General features: G+C 40.8%; 1 protein-coding gene across 1 annotated transcript in view; it reads right to left on the reverse strand.

Annotated features, from left to right (window-relative positions):
• Positions 1-16,003: 16,003 nt before the first annotated feature.
• The window catches only part of CTR9 (CTR9 homolog, Paf1/RNA polymerase II complex component), a 38,447-nt gene continuing 31,534 nt past the window's right edge, over positions 16,004-22,916 (reverse strand). The window contains exons 23-25 of the mRNA XM_070763179.1: positions 21,268-21,364; positions 19,905-20,017; positions 16,004-17,157 (exon numbers count right to left, since the gene is read on the reverse strand). Of these exons, the coding sequence (XP_070619280.1) occupies positions 16,746-17,157; positions 19,905-20,017; positions 21,268-21,364 (622 nt within the window). The 3' untranslated portion in view covers positions 16,004-16,745. The remainder of the gene's footprint in view (positions 17,158-19,904; positions 20,018-21,267; positions 21,365-22,916) is intronic.

A 22,916-nucleotide genomic window follows, 5' to 3' on the forward strand; every position in this document is an offset into this window, starting at 1 on the left:
TGTTTGTTGAAATGGCTGCTCTTTATATATTCTTTGAAAATAGATTCTGAAGCAGGAATTATGTGACTTTCCCTCAATCCCATTTAATTAGGTATAACTTGTATGGTAAAGTTTCTGGAGAGAACAGCCCTGTTTCAATATTTCCCAATTGTGAATCATGAAATCTCTTGTCATTGATTCGTATGTCAGAATCATGATGCTGTTTGAGATCCATGTAATACTAACACATTTGGAAAGTGCTTGATATTTTTTTAAAGTTTTTTATGACATCTTCTAAACCAGGGTAAGACAACTGAAAGAACCAAGTGTTGAAAAGGTAAATTGGTAAGATTAGTTGTTTCCTATTGTCCTAAAAATGTATTTTTTAAACATTCTTTAAACTTTTTAAATTTTTTAAACATTCTGGGAGTTCAAGTTCAATGCATCTGGGGGGAAAAGGCTGCACAATTTGGCATTACAATTCTATGATTATTATTGTATGAATTGTAAACCTCAGGCAACATTAACATGGCATCTGAAGAACTAGCTTGAAATCCTAAATAGCTTTCTATTTTCAGATCCAAATAGTCAACATTCAATGCCATATTGTTTTGTTTACATTTATATTACCTTAAAAGTGTTGGGTTCCCTTTACATGTGTTTCAACATTTGAAAGAGTAAGAGAGAGTGTCGGTTACTCTGCTGAAAAAATTTACAAAAGAAAGGGAAGCTAAAATGATGTATGTGTTAAAAGTCTTTCCCTATTCTAATAGATAAGGAGTTGGGAGAAGACAAAGTAAAGTTATAGAATCTTCCTAAAATTTAGGAAATTTGCCTCATAGCTCCAGTATTTTACATCACTGGAATGAACCGGTTAGTGCCAAAATGGAGCAGGGACTACATAGATTATTGTGTACTTAACATTGTCTTAAGTATACTGCTCAAAAAAAATAAAGGGAACACTCAACACATCCTAGATCTGAATGAATGAAATATTCTCATTGAATATTTCATTTGCACAACAGGATGTGAAATTGATTGTCAATCAGTGTTGCTTCCTAAGTGAACAGTTTGTTTTCACAGAAGTTTGATTTACTTGGAGTTATATTCTGTTGTTTAATTGTTCCCTTTATTATTATTTTTCAGCAGTGTATTAGCCTTGAATGATCTAAATGTATTCTTAGCTATTGTCTCCATTTGACTTTATATGGACAAATATTGCATAATCCCAGTATATTTTTCTGAATACAATTACTTCCCTACACTGCCTGTCGTAAACTACTTTGCCAACCTGCTTGATTAGATCTATTCTCCATCAAAAAGATAAACGGGACAGCATTTTCCAGAGTCCAATACACCCACAATATTCCAAATGGCTTTATTATTAAAGCAGTATTTTTCAATTACCCATTTATGTCCAACTGATACTCTTGCACTTGCAGTACGTAAATTCCAGGCTCATGGGTATCAAGGTGGAAGGAGAGTTTATGCCATTTTTGGCCTTTACTGACCTTGGATTCAGTGTTGCTATCATCAAAATACTCTGGAGAAAATAATTACATCTATAACCTAAAATTGGGTGGCAGTTGAAACTCATCTTTAAATTTTGTTATTAACGAAGAGGAATTGGTTTAGTGTATGCTGCTTTTCCTCTTATTTTTGCAGGCACTATTAAGTTACTATCTTAAATGTTCTGTAGTTGGTCATTATGGCTTAGTTTATACACTTAGCCATGGTTTATTCAGCAACCCTAAAAAAAAGGTTTGGAGCTGATATATAAAATCCAAACTAAAAAATGGATTAACACAATCTACTGTACTTTTATCTGTAGTTAACCTGTTCTTCCAAGCCTTTTATCAGCTCCATTTTACAGACTGGTCTAATATATGTAGAAACCTTACAAAAGCAGAATAACCTGTCTATTACTTCGATAATATAAGGTATTAGTTATATTTTTTTTACATGCCAGATAGTGTGTTTTTGTCATGTTTTTGCCATTTTTGTGGTTCATATGCTTGTAATTATTGGCTATGAAATAAACAGTTGTATTGATGATAACAAGTAATTCAGTCAGATCTCAGAGATCTGACAGGTGTTTTTGAACTGTAGGTTTGAGAATAAGAATTGTACCCATGTGGCTATTGAATAGACTAGAATAGGGGTGTGTACAAACTGGAAAATGGATTTAAGTCCCTGCACAAAACATGCATGCTAGAGTTTCGGGCAGGATTATTTAGTGAAGATTATGATCCAACAATTTGGTTCTGTCTTTCATCTGAGAAAAATGCAGGAATCTTCAGGGGAAAAAGGGCAAGGCTGATGGACCTCCTTTCCGTCTGGTCTAAGTGTCAGCCAGGACTACCTCATCTCCATACCACTCCTGAATTAAAGCAACATGTATGACTGAACCATCACTGATTCCATCACCTTTACAGCAGCAGTGATTTCTTGCTTGCTCACGTCTGACCAGCATGTTCCATTTACCTGTCCCCCACCCACTCATTTTTATTTTCCCTGCTGTCCCCACCCAGAATACCTTTTTAGCCAGAACACGTTCCAGGAGCATTTCCAAGCCCAACAAGTTTTGATCCATGAAGAAGACGCCTTCTATGCATCATTTGATGTGCAGAATGTCAATTTGTACACAAATTTACTATGGCCAATTTGCAATCTAGTAATTTGGAATTGGGAATAATACTTTTGAAAGTAAATCTAAACTTCATGTCAGTGACTTCCTTAATTATAATTAAGATGTTTCGACTGAAAATGGTAATTGCTATTTGGCTCAGGTCAGATCTGGCAGTACTAATTGCTAAATAGATTGGACTTGGCCACGTTTTTGGCCCATTGAAATTAACTAAAACATCTCACATTAGATTCACAAAATATGTAATTTGTAGAAGAGCAAAACCATGGGATGCTATTACCGAGTATCGCAAGAAATAATATAAATTGAAAGAAAAAACAATTTAAAAGAAAAGCACAGTAACTAGCAATCTAAAAGGATAATCAATAGGATTGTATAGATATATTTAGAATATACTACACAATGGAGTTTCCAGTGAAGACTGAAAAAATATTCCGTTTGAAATAATGTTAGAAACAGACTTTAATTTCCCTCAAGTATTTTGAATCACAATTCCTATCTTTCAGGTACCTTATGGTGATTTAAGCATACTGTCAGGCAACTCCCGGCACTAGTGTGCAACATAAAATTACAATGTGAAAACACAACCAACTTGGTAAAGACACAGGATTGTGAGATTTTTACTGTATTGTATGGTTTACAGTCAAGTATTAGCAAACCACCAAAAGTCTAAGGACTTTTGCCAAGAGTGTTGTCTATCCACCAGTCTTGGAACTGAATAAGTACCAGTTGCGTTGCCCTCAATGGCACATCTTGCCACAGGAACAAGGCCAGTGAACTGTATTTTTCATCTTTATTCTAGGACAATCAAGGAAATAATTAGTGAATAGCCCCTGCTTTTGTTTCACTCGTGCCAGGCATCCCCTGCCAGAGAGCTGCCAGCAATCACTGGCTCTATGAAGTAAAATGTGTGGATTTGGAATAAAGCTTAGAAGAGTTGTCCAGTAGATGTTTGTAGGCTCTAAGGCAGTGAGCTTTTTTTCCTTGGGTGACGAAAGAGCATGCATGCACGAGTGCCCACAGCCATAATTCAATGGCTGGGGAGGGCGAAAACAGCTTCCCCCACTCTGGAGGCCAGAAATGGCCTGTTTCCCAACTTCTGCTGGGCCCAGTAGACTCATGTTTTGCCCTCCCCAAGCTCCAAAGGCTTCCCTGGAGCCGGGGCCCTCTGGAAGCCAAAAATCAGCTGGCCAGCACACATGCATGTTGGAGCTGAGCTAGGGCAATGGCTCGCATGCCAGCAGATATGGCTCCACGTGGCACCCATGCCATAGGTTCGCCATCATTGCTCTAGGAAACATGGGTGAAGTTAGATGAAGCTCTCTCAATGATCCCGTTTCAACATCCTACCCCACCTTTCAGTTGGACTTAATGAACACTATCGCTAGACTCCTAAAGTTGCACCAAACACATGTTCAAAAATAGCCTTGGCTGAAGAAATGCCCAAAGAGATTGTGTGGGGTGTAATGGGTAGATCAATAACAATCTAACTCCATTGTTCCAAGGGGGGAAAGATGCTGGCAGAGAACAACTGAAATCTGTTCTAGAAGGTCTGATCAGTCAAGGTGATAACTAATGTTATGCACAAGTTCTTGGAAGTAATAAAAGGACTATGGGTACATTACAGCAGCACTATGTGTGTGCTCACTGTCAAAAATCACAATAAAGGTAATCTTAGTCAATCTTGAGTTCCATTGTCTAGACCAGGGGTAGGCAAAATTGGCTCTTTTATAACCTGTGGACTTCAACTCCCAGAATTCCTGAGCTAGCATGATTGGCTCAGGAATTCTGGGAGTTGAAGTCCACAAGTCACAGAAGAGCCAAATTTGCCTACCCCTGGTCTAGGGAGGTGAGTCTTAAAACAGTGGGCCTTTTCTGCTGTGGTGGCCCTGACAGAAAGATGGTCAGTATCATTACAGTACTTCCAAGTTCTCAAAAGTGCCTTAAAATCTGCCTAAAGCAGCAGTCTTAGAATCCAGGAGGACAGATACACTCATGCAGTGACTCCACTATTATTAATATCCCACTATTCCTGTTTTACAGTTTTAATGCTTTTTCAGTGATTATTATGCAATGATGTTTCATTGGGTTGCTGTAGGACACCCAGAGTCACCTTCCATGAGATGGGTGGTCATATACATATGATTAGTACGTACATATATACAGTACATACACATGTCAGAAGAAATATTTATTTAGAAGAAACAGCAAATAAACTTCTAATGAACATATTGGTGAAAGAACTAACTGCACACACCTCAACAGCTTTGTCCTGGCTTAAATCAATCTTCTATACTGTTTTGGCCTGACCGCGTCCTGCGCAGCTGGTCATAGATCCGGAAAATCAAGAGACGGTTGTGTCGCGGTACCCTAGGCTTGTGTACTTGGCACCTGAGTCTGATAACCAGGAGGTTGGAGAGAATGTGGTGTCAAAGGCTGAAAGCCAACCAGGGCCTTCTGCACATCCTGAGGTGCACATGAGTGATGCTAGGGCACGGAGAGCTGCCAGAAGGCACAAGTGGCTAAGCAAGAAGAGATCTCTGCACGAATGGATCTGTAGAACAATTGCCCATGCCCTTAAGCCAATGATGGTGAACCTTTTTTTCCTTGGGTGCTGAAAGAGCGCATGTGCGCGCTATCGTACATGCACAATGCCCACACCCATCATTCAATGCCTGGGGAGGGTGGAAACAGCTTCCCCCACTCATCCAGGAGGCCCTTTGGAGACTGGAAACGGCTGTTTCCCAACTTCTGGTGTGGCCAGTAGGCTTGTATTTTGCCCTCCCCGGGCTCCAAAGACTTCCCTGGAGCCAGGGGAGGGTAAAAACACCCACCCACATCCCCCTGGAGGCTCTCTGGAAGCCAAAAACGTCCTCCCAGAGCCTCTGTGCAAGCCAAAAATCAGCTGGCTGGTACACACATTCACGTCTGATAGCTGAGCAAGGGCAACCGATAGCTGAGCTGAGATATGGCTCCACGTACCACCTGTGGCACCCGTGCTATAGGTTCGCCATCACTGCCTTAAGCTATTTAAGGCTTAGCCATGTAACGCTTCCTGGCAACTCAGTGAGTCCGTGAATGAGATGTGTGTGATCAAAGAAAATATGTGTTTGTTTTGGTTTCTGTTCGGACTATGGCCCGTTGTGGGAACTCTAATTAGCAGCTGGCACCAAAAATACTTATTTCCTGATTTTTGCTGAATTTTTTAAATCCAAACCTCAATGCTCCTAAAAAGTTAGAATTACATGCTTAAATCTTGAAAAATCAGGCGTTTGTAGCCCTGTTTCTTTGGGGGGGGGGGGCTTGTTGCTGGGACAGAACATATACAGCACAGCGTTCATACTCTTTCAAAGGTTGTTTAAAATGCTCACATAAGCACCGACAAGTACAATAGAATGCACTGTCAAGCAAGGTACAGTGGCATATGCCTCTGCAGAAGCCAGGGACCAAGGTTTTTCTACATGACCATAAAGTATCTCCTACATTGCTATGGAGAACATTTCCCAGCAAAGCAAGAACACTCCAACACTGGAAGTTTGAAAGACGAGCTTGGACAACCATTTGTTTCAAATGGTATAGGTCAGTGATGGCAAACCTATGGCACGGGTACCACAGGTGGCACGTGAGGCCATATCTGCTGGCATGCAAGCCGTTGCCCTAGCTCAGCTCCAATGTGCATGTGTGTGCCGGCCAGCTGATTTTTGGCTTGCACAGAGGCTCTGGGAGGGCGTTTTGGGTTTTCAGAGAGCCTCCGGGAGGATAGGGGAGGGCGTTGTTATCTTTCCACAGCTCCAGGGAAGTCTTTGGAGCCTTGAGGAGGGCGAAATACGAGCCTACTGGGCCCACCAGAAGTTGGGAAACAAGCTATTTCCGTCCTACAGAGGGCCTTGGCGGGGAGGAGGAGGGAGGAAACTATTTTCGCCCTACCCAGGCATTGAATTATGGATGTGGACACTCACGCATGCGTGATAGCACGCAGCCACGCTCTTTCGACACCTGGGGGGAAAAAAGGTTTGCCATCACTGGTATGGGTTCTCCTGCTTGGACTAAATGTCCTCCAAGGTCCCTTCCGATTCTGTTATTCTGATGTGCCTTTTTTGGGCCTAACATGATAGCCATGCAATCCTAGGGAAATAAACATTTGAGCCAAGGAAGTGGCAACAAAAGTATGAAGATCTCTCTCTTGAATAGAACTAGCCCATATTGTAATGCTTAAGGCCCCCTTCTATGAAAGGGGGCCAGAAGCTATCCTTATCAAGAATGACCTTGATATCTTGGAACAGCCTCTGCTCTGGGGTTAAGTTGACCTCCTCGCAATGGGCTCTTTAGAAGGTGTTGAGATGAGCACTCTGGCTTTTCTGTTTTCAGGAGGAATTATATTTTCCATGTCAATTGTAATGTTTGGCCATCAAAGAAGGGCATTTATGATGGGTTTATTTATGTTTTTGACTTGTATCCCAATTGGAGTCAATTGGATGCCAATCAAATTGGATGATACTGTAGTTGTGCATGTGTTTCATAATCCTTTTATCACAATATTAAAGCGGCATATTTTTCTTTTCTTTAATTTATCCCAAATGCAGTCGTGTCATAAATGTTTAATAAGAACGTATCAGGAAAGACTTAATGAACTTAATCTGTATAGTCTGGAGAACAGAAGGAAAAGGGGCGACATGATCGAAACATTTAAATATGTTAAAGGGTTAAATAAGGTCCAGGAGGGAAGTGTTTTTAATAGGAAAGTGAACACAAGAACAAGGGGACACAATCTGAAGTTAGTTGGGGGAAAGATCAAAAGCAACGTGAGAAAATATTATTTTTCTGAAAGAGTAGTAGATCCTTGGAACAAACTTCCAGCAGACGTGGTAGATAAATCCACAGTAACTGAATTTAAACATGCCTGGGATAAACATATATCCATCCTAAGATAAAATACAGAAAATAGTATAAGGGCAGACTAGATGGACCATGAGGTCTTTTTCTGATGTCAGTCTTCTATGTTTCTAAGAATATAAAAACACGTTAAAAATAACATTTTCTGTTTAATCTCAAATATTTTATGATAAATTCAGCTTCATAATAGTTGCATGAACGAATAGCAGAGTGTAGCTTTTCTCTCGCACGGGCTGCTTGCCTCATTTCACAGCATGAAACTGGGTTAATGCAGCAGCATAAAAAGGACATGTGTAAATAATAGCAGAGAAGATCTGAGCTCCCATTCAGTTGCTTAAGAAGGACTTTTGGACAATTGTAGCTAGAGGGGTATTAGAAAGAAGCAAATGAAACTGACAGCTCCCTTTTAAATGTCTGTAAATTGGATAACAAGTTATAGACAGAGTCTGTGAAACACAGACTAAAGCATACATTATTGCTAATCAATTGTTTGGTGAGAAGTGCAGAGGAGGAAGGAAGTATGTTGCTATCTTCCATCTTTCTGATTAGCCTGCTTGCTTTGGCTAACTAATTATTATTGATCTGTCTGATAAATGAATGGGAAGGCACAGCTGAATCAGGGTCATGGAAATGGTGGTAAAGACCTGACTGGCATTAACAAATCTCTGGATTTAGCAGGTCTATTAGAGCAGTGAGCTTCTTGTTAAAGAGACACTAATTTACCCATAATATTTTTCTTGGCCAGTGGCCAGATGGCATAAGAAATGTCCCTGGTTGTTAGAGAATTAAGAAGTAACTGCAATCTGTGTAAACAACAGAGGAACATTTTCCTATTGGATTTATTTACATCAGCAATATCGCTTGTCAGATGCTACATCTTTTCTATCCTGCGCTATGGAGTGGAGAGTTGGTTTCTGACAGAAAGCCATTTGAAGAGACTAGACGCGCTTGAAATGTGGATTTACAGGTGGCTGTTACATATAAGTTGGGTTGAAAAAAATCAGAAATGAGGTGATAAGCCACCTGGGAAAGCCAAGGGAAAGAATCAAAACCATAAAAAAGCCAGTTAGAATATTTTGGACATGTGACGTGACATCCAGAAAAATACATCATATTGTTCTAATGTAAACTGCCTGATCAATAATAAAACACAAACGGAATCCCAAAAAACCTCTTTTTATTTTAACGGCTGTGAATTATGGTCATTATGGTAATAAGTCCCAAACAATGTTAATGAGTTCAACAAAAGTCTTTCAGAAGGCTGATTTCCCCAACTTTTACCTTTCTTGACCAGGGGCGGGCTACCAATCCCGGACCTACTGGATGGGAGCACGCGCACACCTGCCACAAGATTCAGGTTCTGCACATGCACAGAAGCCAAATCTTGTGCAAAAATGTGTGCATGATTTCCGGGGTTTTTTTTGCTTCTGCGCATGCACAGAAGCAAAAAAACCCAGAAAATAGACAGAACAGCTGCTGGTCGCTCTCATACAACTGGCAAAATAAGGTAAGGACTGCTGCCTGGTCCGCTCGTGGCAGTGGTGTGACAGTGATGGGGGCTCGTGGCAGGGTAGGGCTCATGGCATGGTGGAGGGGCAAGCTGACAGACCTGTGAGCCCCCACCACTCCCACAAATGGCCTGCCCTGCCGGCGAGCAGCAGCTCTGTCAGCTTGCCCCTCCACCGTGCCGGGAGCCCCCACCATGCCGGGAGCCCCCGGCACCCCCCGGCACCCCCACAAGGGGCCTGCCCACTCTGCTGTGAGCCCCCCCCACTGCCCGCTCACTCCTGGCCGCCCCAATCACCTGCAAGCGGCCTGCCCGGACCTTATCTTGCTCCAGTGACTTCCTGCAGGGCGCCAAAAGCATGCAGGCCAGGTGGCCCCAAGCTCTGGTCACGCGGCCTGCTTTGTGCTTTTGGCGTCTTTGTGCATTTCTCTCTTGCGGTGCAAAAGAGCAGGCGCATAGGCAGAGCTCAGGCAGGTTGTTTTCACCAGCTGCCTCTCTAGGCGCCGCAGCAAGATTTTAGCTGCTGCGCATGTGCAGCAGCCGGAATCTCACGCATGGACGTCCTTCCAGCAGCCAAAATTGCTGGTTTCTTTGCTTCTGCGCATGCGCAGAACCCAGTATTTTTTTATTTGAATCGCTCTGTTGCGCGTGCCCAGTGCGTGCACGTCTGACAGCAACTAGAGCAAGCCTATGTGCTCCATTTTCACCGGCAGAACGGACGTTCCGGCTGGGGCCCATGGCTGCTCTTGACACACTGCCTAAGGCCTAATTTGCAAGGAACATTGCAAGACCAAACAGAAACATGGAGTCAGAACTGAAATGCTGAGACATGAATTGAACAAAGTTGCTTCGTGCAACAAGCACATTCATTTGCTTCACTTTTATAGCCTATGAGAGGGCCCAATCATCTCCAAGCCTTATTCCTGAGTAGTCATTTTCTTCCATAACTGTTGCCTTCTGGAAGCTCTGTGCATTTGGGCATTATGAACAGGCTCCCCCTGTTCCTCTGCCTTGTTCATGTCAGCCTCTGGAGGCTCTGGAGTCAGCACAGAAATCCCAGATCTCTGCTTCTAGCACCAAGTCTTCTCCAGACTCCAGCCCTGTCCAGGTTCCTCCCCAGCCTCCTTGCTGTCTGACTTTGTTGCCAGCTACACAGGCCGCTGGTGGGCCACAACACATGCTTCATTTAATCTTCCAAGGAAAGACTGAAAGCAAACCAGGTCCCAGCAGAAGAACATCACGGCTTCAAAAACTAAGGGACTGGTTTGGACAAAACACGGCAGCACTTTTTTATGCGGCTGTTAATAGATATAGGATCACCAACATTCAATGAAGGATATGGTACAAGAAGATGATCAGCAATAGAACCTTCCTGTATTTGGAGGGTCTGTATTTTATTGTTCTTTATTTTACTGTATTTTATATTATTGCTTTTTTGCCTGTTTACTGTAGTATACAGTCAAGAGAAAATGTCTTCAGAGAGGGGCGGCATACAAATCCAATTAATAATAATAATAATAATAATAATAATAATAATAATAATAATAATAATGTAGCCTAATAATAATAATAATAATAACAACAACAACAATAACAATAATTTCAATGGAACCTATTATTATTATTATTATTATTATTATTATTATTATTATTATTATTATTATTATTATTATGTCAATACAACACAGCAAATGAGATCACTATATGCTGGATTTCGTATTTCATCACCAGTCGGGCGCTTCCCAAGCACCTAGGACTGCGTGATGTAGTAGAGAATTATGTTTGCCGATCCCAGTAAAGCGGCCTTTTGCAATTGACAGATGGAGATTTTCTCAATTCCGATGGTTTTCAAATGTCCGCTGAGATCCTTTGGCACTGCGCCCTGCATGCCAAGTACCACTGGGACCACTTTCACTGGCTTATGCCAGAGTCGTTGCAGCTTGATTTTTAGATCTTCGTATTTCACTAATTTCTCTAGCTGCTTCTCCTCAATTCTGCTGTCTCATGGGATTGCGATGTCGATGATCCATACTCTCTTTTTCTCCACAATCAAGATGTCTGGTGTGTTATGCTTCAGAATTCGGTCAGTCTGAAGTCGGAAGTCCCACAGTAGTTTTGCTTGCTCATTTTCAACCATTTTTTCGGGCTTATGATCCCACCAGTTCTTTGCCACTGGGAAATGGTAGTTCCGGCACAAGTTCCAGTGGATCATCTGTGCCACAGCATCATGTCTATGCTTTATTATTATTATTATTATTATTATTATTATTATTATTATTATGTCAGTGAGACTTGAGCTCCTGACAGTGTGGTTAGCCTGCTGCAATATTGTGCCATCACGGTTCCTAATGATATATTATATAGAGCCATCATAAGGGCCACAACTACTCTCAAGAGTTAACAAAATGTTCATTTGCTCATAGTCCTCTGAAAAATGCATTCCATATTCCTCTTGAGCTGGGGTGAAATTTAGCAGGTTCTGACATGTTCCAGAGAACTGATAGCAGAAATTTTGATTAGTTCAGAGAGTCGGCAAATACCACATCTGTCTAGCCCCTGAGTGGGAATGGAGATTTTGCAATATCCTTCCCCTGCCATATCCACAGAACCAGTAGGAAAAAATATTGAATTTCACCACTGCCCTTGAGCAATCTGCTAATTTCAATGGAACCGATTCCAGAATAACTCATTTCATTTGAGAATGAATTGCATTATGGACAGAACCTTTAATTTATATAGCATCAAATTCATTTTGATAGCTAAGTTACTGTATATCATGAATCTTCATCTACTTTGCAGTCTAAAAATTGCTGCTTCATGGAAGTTCCTGTTCCACTCAATACAGTTGTAATAAAGTTAACTTCCATTTCCTTAATTCTCTGTTAAATACAGTCAATAGTTCTGTTGGACAGGAACTAAGGAAGCTGAAGCTGGCAAGAGGTAAAGGTGGTGAAAGTTGATCAGTGTAGCCCTTGGCAGCATTTCCTAAGCAAAAATAACTATTCTCTCCCAAAGAATGAAGACTTTGAACTAAAACAAGAAAAACAATGAAAGAGCCCAAAAGTGCTTTCCAAAAGGCAACTGGACTTTCTTGGGGAGTTTTTGCTTGAAAATATTTTGCTTTTTATCTCCAAGAAACTTTTTCACTTCAATCCAAGCTTCTCAATCAGGCTTCTTGTATGAAAAGGAAAGGACATTTTGAAGGGGAAAAAATGAAGTGGCAAGAATTTCAACAATAAGTTTGGCATTCTTTATAATGCTCCATTTGTCACGGCCTCTCCCTTTCTGTTGGTGGACTTTGGTATAACTTGCTTTGTAGGTTAACTTTATGGAATGAGAATGAAAAATCTCCAACTCCAACCAGAAGAGAAGGATTTAGGGGGAGTGATTTCTGACAGTCTCAAAATGGGTGAGCAGTGTGGTCGGGCAGTAGGAAAAGCAAGTAGGATGCTTGGCTGCATAGCTAGAGGTATAACAAGCAGGAAGAGGGAGACTGTGGTCCCGCTATATAGAGCGCTGGTGAAACCACATTTGGAATACTGTGTTCAGTTCTGGAGACCTCACCTACAAAAAAGATATTGACAAAATTAAACAGGTCCAAAGACGGGCTACAAGAATGGTGGAAGGTCTTAAGCATAAAACGTATCAGGAAAGACTTAATGAACTCAATCTGTATAGTCTGGAGGACAGAAGGAAAAGGGGGGACATGATCGAAACATTTAAATATGTTAAAGGGTTAAATAAGGTTCAAGAGGGAAGTGTTTAGGTAAGTGAACACAAGAACAAAGGGGCACAATCTGAAGTTAGTTGGGGGAATGATCAAAAGCAACATGAGAAAATATTATTTTACTGAAAGAGTAGTAGATAAACATAGATCCATCCTAAGATAAAATACAGGAAACAGTATAAGGGCAGACTAGATGGACCATGAGGTCTTTTTTGCTGTCAGTCTTCTGTTTCTGTTTCTAACTCAAGATTTTGCTGCACCACAATTCCTAACAGCCATAATTGGCATGGCCAATCATGACTTTTTAATCTTACAACATCCTTATAAATATCAGATGTCCAACTCTCTGCAGAGACTAGCTGGAACATATCGTATCAGTCATCACATTAAGGAAAATTTGAACCAAGTAATACTATTATATCTATTTTTACATTGTGTTTACTCATTTCTTTATCTCTTAGTCCATTTGATCAGATCCTTCCCATATTTCTGGTTTACCTATTGCTAACAACAAATGGAAATTACTTCTTTTAGAGCTCCTTAAAATTATTCAAGAGTGAAAATACAAGAATGCTACATGCCAAATTTTTCTTTTTTCATTTAAGATAGCAATACCAAAACCTGTTCTGTTATCATTTCTGCAGCGTTTCCAAATTACAAATCAAAACATACAAGCTACTAAAATAGTCAGACAGCAGACTTTATGTCTTTGCTGTTTCTGTTAAATATTATTCTTGGCACCTGGAGTTTGAAGGGAAATACCATAGTTTTTAGAGTATAAGATGCACCGGAGTATAAGATGCACATTAGTTTTTTGGGAGAAAAATAGGGGAATCTATCTTATACTCTGAAAAATATGGTAATTGCAATCTCCTAAATGATATACCGGTAGTAATCCTTGACTTACAATCGGTTGAATAGTAAAAGTTGTAGAGGGTTACTTATGACTTGGATTTGAAGTTCAGACGTCTGTGCCTCCTCCTCATGGCTACAAGCAAAATCAGCCCATTTGTTGATTGGGTCAGGTGACCCAATTTATGCCTGTCAAGACAACTGTAGAGGGCAGGCTTCATTATGGTATTCAAAACTAGAAGACTGCTTGTACTGAACTATGGCTGAACTACAACTTTTAGCAGTCCCAGCAGAATAGGAGTCCACCTGTATATTGCACTAGTTAGAAGGGTTGAAAAGATACCTGCAGACCCTTCACATCCTGGATGTAAAGGATTTCAAGTCCTCCCGTCAGGATGCTGCTATAGGGCATTGCATGGTAAAACAACTAAACACAGGGATGGGGTCCCTGCCCCAACCCACCATGCTATCATTCCACTAAGCATCTAATTCTTAGAATGCTATGTTACTTGGACAGGGACTCATTTCTCACAGTCGCTCATGCCCTCATCACCTCGAGGTCCGATTACTGCAATGCTCTCTATATGGGGCTACCTTTGAAAAGTGTTCCGAAACTTCAGATCGTGCAGAATGCGGCCGCGAGAGCTATCGTGGGGCTTCCCAGATTCGCCCACATTTCTACAACACTCTGTGGCCTGCACTGGCTGCCGATCAGTTTCCGGTCACAATTCAAAGTGTTGGTAATGACCTTTAAAGCCCTACATGGCATTGGACCAGAATACCTCTGGAACCGCCTTCTACCGCACGAATCCCAGCGGCCAATAAGGTCCCACAGAGTTGGCCTTCTCCGGGTCCTGTCAACCAATGTCGTTTGGCGGGCCCCAGGGGAAGAGCCTTCTCTGTGGCGGCCCCAGCCCTCTGGAACTGGCTCCCCACGGAGATTAGAACGGCCCTCATCCTCCTTGTCTTTCGCAAGTTACTCAAGACCCACCTGTATCGCCAGGCATGGGGGAACTAAGACATCTCCCCCAGGCTTTTTATATTTCATGTTTGGTATGTATGTGCTGTATGGTTTTTAATTGTTGGGGTTTTTATATATTTTTTATTATTAGATTTGTCCCATTATTACACTGTTTCTTATTACTGTTGTGAGCCGCCCCGAGTCTTCGGAGAGGGGCGGCATACAAATCTAATTAATAATAATAATAACAACAACAATTATTATTATTATTATTAATAATGTCTGTCCCAAAAAGTGCTTTTTCAAAAGGCAAATGGACTTTTTTCTTCAAAAAGTAACTTTGGGACAACCATGATTTGGGTGACTGAGAATCTCCAGAGACATCTAATCTCTATGTATATTTACCCATGTAGTATGGTTGTAGTGTTTGTTTGTTTGTTTGTTTAAAATAGTTTTTATTAAATATTTTTCATCTTTAAAAATAAAAAAAAACATAAACAGAAAACACTATTTTAGGTTATTTCTTGTTTTTAAAGATGTAAAATATTTAATAAAAACTATTTCAAAAGAAGTATGGTTGTGGTATTATTATTTATCCATATTATTTTCTTCATCCCCCCTTTATTGGTATTGTTACCATGATTCCTATACTGCTGCCTTAAATGTACACTGAGTCCTTTTGTTCCGGAGACAAGTTCCTTGTGTGTCGAGTCACACTTGGCCAAATAAAGTTAAATTCAAATTCCTAATAGGAAAAGATGGAGTTGTAGTTGAGTTTAATCTGCCCATATGTACTCTTTGTACTTCTGACACAGAAGTATGGATTGAAAATGGGCATTTGAGGAATAGTGTTCTCTCGATTTTCACTGGTTCGAACTTCGCGAAAAGTCTATACCACGGTTTTTCAAAAATATTAATTAAAAAATATTTCGCGGATTTTTTCCCTATACCATGGTTTTTCCCACCCGATGACGTCATATGTCATCGCCAAACTTTCGTCTGCTTTTAATAAATATATTTTTTAATAAACTTTAATAAACATGGTGAATAATAATCTAAATGGTTGCTAAGGGAATGGAAAATTGCAATTTAGGGGTTTAAAGTGTTAAGGGAAGGTTTGTGATACTGTTCATAGCCAAAAATAGTGTATTTACTTCCGCATCTCTACTTCGCGGAAATTCGACTTTTGCGGGCGGTCTCGGAACGCATCCCCCGCGAAAAGCAAGGGAACACTGTACTGTATTTTAAAAGTAATTTGGGTAATTTATAATTTGAAATTAAATTCCACAAATGCCCAAATCCAACTTTTCAGGATTAGCAGAATACAATCCTCTACCAAAATGCCAATACTGAACTCAAAAGGATTTATTTCAGAAAACAGAATTGTCAAAAGCTGTTAATAAAATAGACCACTCTGAACAGATGATGACTATTACGTGCCACAAGTATCATTTTATTTCAGGGGAGGCTCTTGTACAGTATTGCAATTTGGCCACATTACAACGCTATAATTTATTCATGTACCTGTAGCAATTTTCAAATTAAAAAAAGAACTTTCAAAATTTAGAATTTTACTACAAGAGCTATGTACATAACAACAACAAAAGAGAGAGAGAGCTTGCTATAGCCAGAGTGACAGCTTGTAGACCCATTCTTTACACCACTTCAGAAAGTACCGGAACATCTAGCAAGACCAGTCAAGGCAGGACGAGCTACAGTCTTCCACCCAAATCAGAGGGCTTGGAGAGGCATTTATTTTCAGGTGGTTCAAGCGAGCCTAACTGGATGCAACGTGACCACTTTGACCATTGGGTTCATCTTCACATCCTATGTACATTTCAACAAAATAAACTCTTAAATGCCCTATTTTATTCATTAAAGTTATATGCCACCTGCCTTCCTGATAGGGAGACTCTAGGCGGCCTACAGAACATAAGTATGCAGCCTACTTATTGCCAAAGGTGGTACTTGCGTAGCTCACGTAGACTAAAGGAACACTCTAGTGAAAGGGTAGTTCAGTAGAAAAAAAATGTTGTAGGAAAAGTTTCAAGATTTTGTTCCTAAAGCACAGTTATAGATGTTTTAAAATCAATTTCGAGATATTAAACGATGGTTGTCTATCCTTCTCATTGGGCTCAGAGGGATATGTATTTACAAAGGAGTTGATCAGAACCAACATTTAATCACTATCGTCAGATCCATGGTATGAGCCTCGTTCGGAAGCCTCGTTGTTGGAAGCCTCTGGCTCAGACTCATTAGGCGAGCGCTCATTCTCAGAGGCTCTCTCTGAATCTCTGTCTGAATCAGCACTGCGGGAAGCTGGGCGGGATTCGTTCTCAGAACCCCCGACCGACCGACTTCTTCCTGACTGCACAGACTCATTATCCGACTGCTCTGAATCAGTCTGTCTTCTCTTTCTCACTGAACCATCACTGTCTGAGTCTTCATCCGAAGGGCGGGCACTGGATCTCCTGGGACTGCCTCCCTCGCTGCCTGACTTGTTGCTGTTGTCCAAATCACTGTCAGACACAACATCTTTGTTACGCTGCTGCTCAGCATCATCTGAGTCACTGTTGCTGTTCCTGGCATTGCTGTTCAAGCAAAGAGAAAAACAAAAATGCAAACACTTGAAGCACAACGTTAAGCTTATTAAGACATACTGCAAGTTTCTGGGAGTCATGCTAATTTTCTCCAGCATAATAGATCTTACGCCAAGAAAGTTAAATGAAATATCATTTGTAATCATTTGTACTAAAACTGTCCTTTAGATATGACCTCTATAGTTTTTGAGCTGTCAGCTGACAACTTTTCATATAATTTTGTAGCCAGGAAAGAAAGTATTGATTAACCACATTTATATATTTACAGGAAGTTTAATCAGGCATAATTGCACTTTAGATGCTACTGAAATACTTGAAGAAAACCATCTCAAATATGAAAAAAAAAATCACTTCTGATCTTGAGACAGAATTTAAGCTCAAAACACTTCCCAAATGTTCTAAATGGTTATCTTTGGAGTGCAAATCAGCTGCTTCCCATATGAAGCAAGGTATTTCTTACTTTCTTCGTTGTCCAGTCAACAAAGCAGTGAAAGTGATGTGCCGGTGCCTGGAAGCTGTTGGGGCCTGGATGGGTGTCAACAAACTCAAACTAAACCCAGACAAGACGGAGTGGCTGTGGGTCTTGCCTCCCAAGGACAATTCCATCTGTCTGTCCATCACCCTGGGGGGAACTACTGACCCCCTCAGAGAGGGTTCGCAACTTGGGTGTTCTGACATTGGAACATCATCTTTCGGCTGTGGCGAGGAGGGCGTTTGCCCAGGTTCACCTGGTGTACCAGTTGCGGCCCTATTTGGACAGGGAGTCATTGCTCACAGTCGCTCATGCCCTCATCACCTCGAGGTCTGATTACTGCAACGCTCTCTACATGGCGCTACCTTTGAAAAGTGTTCAGAAACTTCAGATTGTGCAGAACGCGGCCGCGAGAGCCATCGTGGGGCTTCCCAGATTCGCCCACGTTTCTACAACACTCCGTGGCCTGCATTGGCTGCCAATCAGTTTCCGGTCACAATTCAAAGTGTTGGTTATGACCTTTAAAGCCCTATATGGCACTGGACCAGAATACCTCCAGAACCACCTGCTACCGCACGAATCCCAGTGACCGATAAGGTCCCACAGAGTTGGCCTTCTCCGGGTCCCATTGACTAAACAATGTCATTTGGCGGGCCCCAGGGGAAGAGCCTTCTCTGTGGCGGCCCTGGCCCTCTGGAATCAACTCCCCCTGGAGATTAGAATTGCCCCCACCCTCCTTGTCTTTCGTAAACTACTCAAGACCCACCTATGCCGCCAGGCATGGGGGAGTTGAGACACCTTTCCCCCAGGCTCTTTATATTTTATGTTTGGTATTTATGTGTTGTTTGGTTTTTAAATATGATAGGGTTTTATATGCTTCTTTTTTAATATTAGATTTGTTTTGCTATAATATTGTTTTTTTATTATTGTTGTGAGCCGCCCCAAGTCTTCGGAGAGGGGCGGCATACAAATCTAATAAATTATTATTAAATTATTATTATTATTACTTCAAATGACTTGAATTAAAATGTTTGCATATCATTAATGCTTTTGGTGCATTTTTCAGAGATAAAGAATTATCCCCATGCACAGAATCAGGATTAAATTACATTGAGCATGAAGGCCAAACAAAAGCTGTATCTCCTTAGATCTCCTTCCTTCCTTAGCCTAATAGGCTTCTTTAGGTCTAAATTGGGGCTTGCCAACAAAGAAGCTTCACATGTTAAATGTTACCAATCTATTACAGGTAATCCTCTCTCAACAACCACAATTGGGATTGTCAACTCCATTAAGTGACATGAACGTGAAGCAAAACATTATGTGACTGTGCCCTATTTATTACATGAGCTCTGCTGCAGTCATTAAGCAAATTTTCTGCAGTCTTTAAGTGCAACATTACATTATCATGACTTGCAGCTTCCTGCTAGCTTCCCCATTGACTTTGCTTGTTGGAAGCAGCTGTGAAGGTTGCAGCTTGGTCTAGTGCAGGGCTGTCAAATTCCCAACCAGCAGGCCCGATGAGTCACGCGGTGGCCACGCCCACACCTGGTTAAGTGAAGGGGGGGAAGTCCCAATACATCAAGGGACACTCCTGGTCTAGTGGTAAAGGCAGCAGGTTAGAAAGGAGGAGATTGTGAGTTCAATTCTTGTCTTAGTAATGAAAGCCAGCTGAATGACTGTGGGCCAATAACACTCACTCAGTCCAACCACCTGATAGGGTCTTGTTGTAAGGAAAATAGGAGCAGGAAGATGTATTGGATATTTGCTATCTTATTTGTAAAAAAAATAATAATGATGGAATATGAATAAATAAAATGGCAATCACATGATTGTAGCACACTACAACCATTGTAAATGACTGCCAGTTGTTGAATGCCTGACTGTGGAGAATGCTGAGGACTGGTTGTAAACCTAATTTTCAGTGTAAGTTTGAACAGTCACTAAACAGGGCAGTTGTTAATCAGAGACTACCTGTACCCATGAAGACATAAAAAACACTAATAGATTTTAAAAATATAAATATAAAAAATATAAAACACTATATGAAAAGGAAATATAATAAAGATTTACTTGAATTTTTAACAGATTTAATCTTTTATAAATTAGTTCTATTATTCTTCAATTAAAAGTTACTTAGGACTAGGATGTATTCACTTAATATTTTTCACAGTTTTGAAATGGAGAAGAAAAGGCATGTTACCTGTGACTCAATTTTTATCAAAATAAATCAATCGTTATTACTTCCAAGAGGGGAAAATATACATACCCATCATCAGCAATTTTGAGTTTATCTTCATCAGATGAATCATCGCTTGATGAAATGATGGCTTTAGATTTGATTTTTCCCTTCATTGAAAGAGGCAAGCGTTCTGGCTTGGACTATGGATAGTGGGGGAAAAAGTAATACAACTTGTAAAGAAAATTAATTTTCAGCTCTTTAATTAAAAAATAAACAAACTATTAAATATTCCTACTATAGAAGCTTATGGTGGAAAAGTAAAATGATTTAGCTGTAAGATGGCTACGTATTTCTCTTTCTATCCATGTCTTATTAAATTACAGCCTATCCCATATGTCTTTATATAAAGGTAATTTCCAATTTCTAAAGACTGAACTAAAAAAAACCATGAAGAAAAACTAAGCTCATCCTGGAGGTGCCAGGATACACACAAATATTTCCTATACTTACCTGACTACCACTTCCATTTGACTTTTTGCATTTAAAATATTTCAAATTTTTAAAAAACAGAACAAAAGCTATTATCCTGAAAGAAATAAGCTCCGATTTTCCATATCTTCATTTCTAAATTAATTAATTAAAATCAAATTAACTAAATTATTTTCATTTTAATTAATGAAAAGATGGAGGAAGGCGACCATGGACCAAGGAATAACATTAAAGGAAGATGTAGCTGAAGGATCCGACCTCCCTTATACTACTTGAAGGACACTGAATAAATTGAATGTTGGAGTGCCTTAATGTAAAATAAGCTCAAGTGGAGGCTCTTAGCGGATAATAACACGCTTGTGTGAATGTGGGGAGAGACAGAGCCTGGCCCATCTATAGAATGTTGGCAGAAGCATGTATCGATAATGACTTATTTTTGGCCAACAACAAAGCCAAGAAGGTGGCTTCATTCTGTCAGTTTAAATTATACATGGAAGAAGAAGAATTTCTAAAGAGTCCCGAACGTTGGTTAGAAGCTACAAATGATTGAGGATGAAAGTGCTCTGAAAGAAATGCGTTGTATCTATCAGATAAAGGTAAGCAAAGAAAGAAAGAGGCTCAAGGGGCTTGCAGACTCCATTTTAGTAAATCAGTGTTTTAGAACTGCATTACATCTCCCAGTGGAGCCATTTCGTGAATGGGCAAGACTCTTTCTTTAACGTCCTTATAACCCTACAAATTATGTCCATTATCCCGGAAAAGGTGGTGACCTCTAGCTAAGGTCCATGCTAAGATGTTTCCAAGTCTTTGATTTAGTTCGAACGGAAATAAATGAAGCAGTTTTATGCGCAAGCAAGGATGGGTATTTCCAGTGTTTCCTAGGACATTCTGCCATGCAACCTTACACTAAAGATCTTTAATTAGAGACGTATGGCACTTAATGAAATAGTTATAAACACACCATTCTTCTCTTCTCAGGTTTGGCTGGGCGGCGCTTCTTCTGTCTGGGTCCTGTCTCATTTTCATCATCATCAGTATCACCATCTCCTTTTTGAGGTCTTGAGAAAAACACACCCAAATAAATAATAATCAAGAAAGTTCTAAAAACACCTTAGAAACATAGAAACATAGAAGTCTGACGGCAGAAAAAGACCTCCTGGTCCATCTAGTCTGCCCTTATACTATTTTCTGTATTTTATCTTAGGATGGATATATGCTTATCCCGTCTGCTGGAAATTTGTTCCAAGGATCTACTACTCTTTCAGTAAAATAATATTTTCTCATGTTGCTTTTGATCTTTCCCCCAACTAACTTCAGATTGTGTCCCCTTGTTCTTGTGTTCACTTTCCTTTTAAAAACACTTCCCTCCTGGACCTTATTTAACCCTTTAATATATTTAAATGTTTCAATCATGTCCCCCCCTTTTCCTTCTGTCCTCCAGACTATACAGATTGAGTTCATTAAGTCTTTCCTGATACGTTTTATGCTTAAGACCTTCCACCATTCTTGTAGCCCGTCTTTGGACCCGTTCAATTTTGTCAATATCTTTTTGTAGGTGAGGTCTCCAGAACTGAACACAGTACAGTGATCCCTCGATTAGCACGGTCTCGATTAGTGCGAAACGCTACAACACGGTTTTTCACAAAATATTAATTAAAAAATACTCCACGGTTTTTTTGCTATACCACGGTTTTTCCCACCCGATGACGTCATACGTCATCACCAAGAGTCACTTCTCTGTCTCTTTCTCTTTCTTTCCTGTCACTATGCTTCAATCATTTTCTCATTTCTCTTTTTTCTCCCCTTTTTTCTATCATTTCTCTCTCTCTTTCTTCCTCTCTCACACTTTTATTCCTTGTGTGAGGCAACATAAATGTTTACATTGTGTCCAGAGTAATTCCAGTCTTGAAATTGGACAGCAGATGGACACCTGGGGATTATAATTCATGTGATCTGAAAACCCAATTCGGGATGTTCGATTTTGACATTCAAGCAGTTTCAGATTTGATAGGCTAAAAACTAATTTGAGGAAGGGCTTGTCGTCCTTGGGGCTGGACAGAGCAGCTGAGCCCAAAGCAGCCTTTTTAAAAAATAAACTACACATTTCTTCAACAATTAACTCTCCCAAATCTACTTTTATGAGGGCAGCAGCAGCGGTGGCTGCATTTTTATGGTTCCCTGTGCCCCCTCAAAACACCATCTGCGCATGCGTGCCCTTTTTTTCTATGGGCACGCATGCGTAGATGGCGCCCGGCAGATCAGCTGCTGGGCGGCTTCCCTGGGTCTTCCCCCTCTTGCTGGCGGGAGGGCGAGCGGCGGGCATCAGCAAGGAGTTTCCCCACCGCCCACGCAAACTCCTCGCTGCCGCCCGCCCTTCGCCCGCCCACGCCGTTCATTCTCGCCGCTTCCCACCTGAGTCCTGAAGCGAATTCGCTTCAGGACTCAGGTGGAAAGCGGCGAGAGCGAGCGCTAGCGAACGGCTTGTCCACCGCCCGCTCGCGCGTCCCGCGCCCACGCCGTTCATTCTCGCCGCTTCCCACCTGAGTCCTGAAGCGAATTCGCTTCAGGACTCAGGTGGAAAGCGGCAAGAGCGAGCGCTAGCGAACGGCT

Source organism: Erythrolamprus reginae, chromosome 1 (genome assembly GCF_031021105.1).
Source record: "Erythrolamprus reginae isolate rEryReg1 chromosome 1, rEryReg1.hap1, whole genome shotgun sequence".
NCBI classification, from domain to species: Eukaryota; Metazoa; Chordata; class Lepidosauria; order Squamata; family Dipsadidae; genus Erythrolamprus; species Erythrolamprus reginae.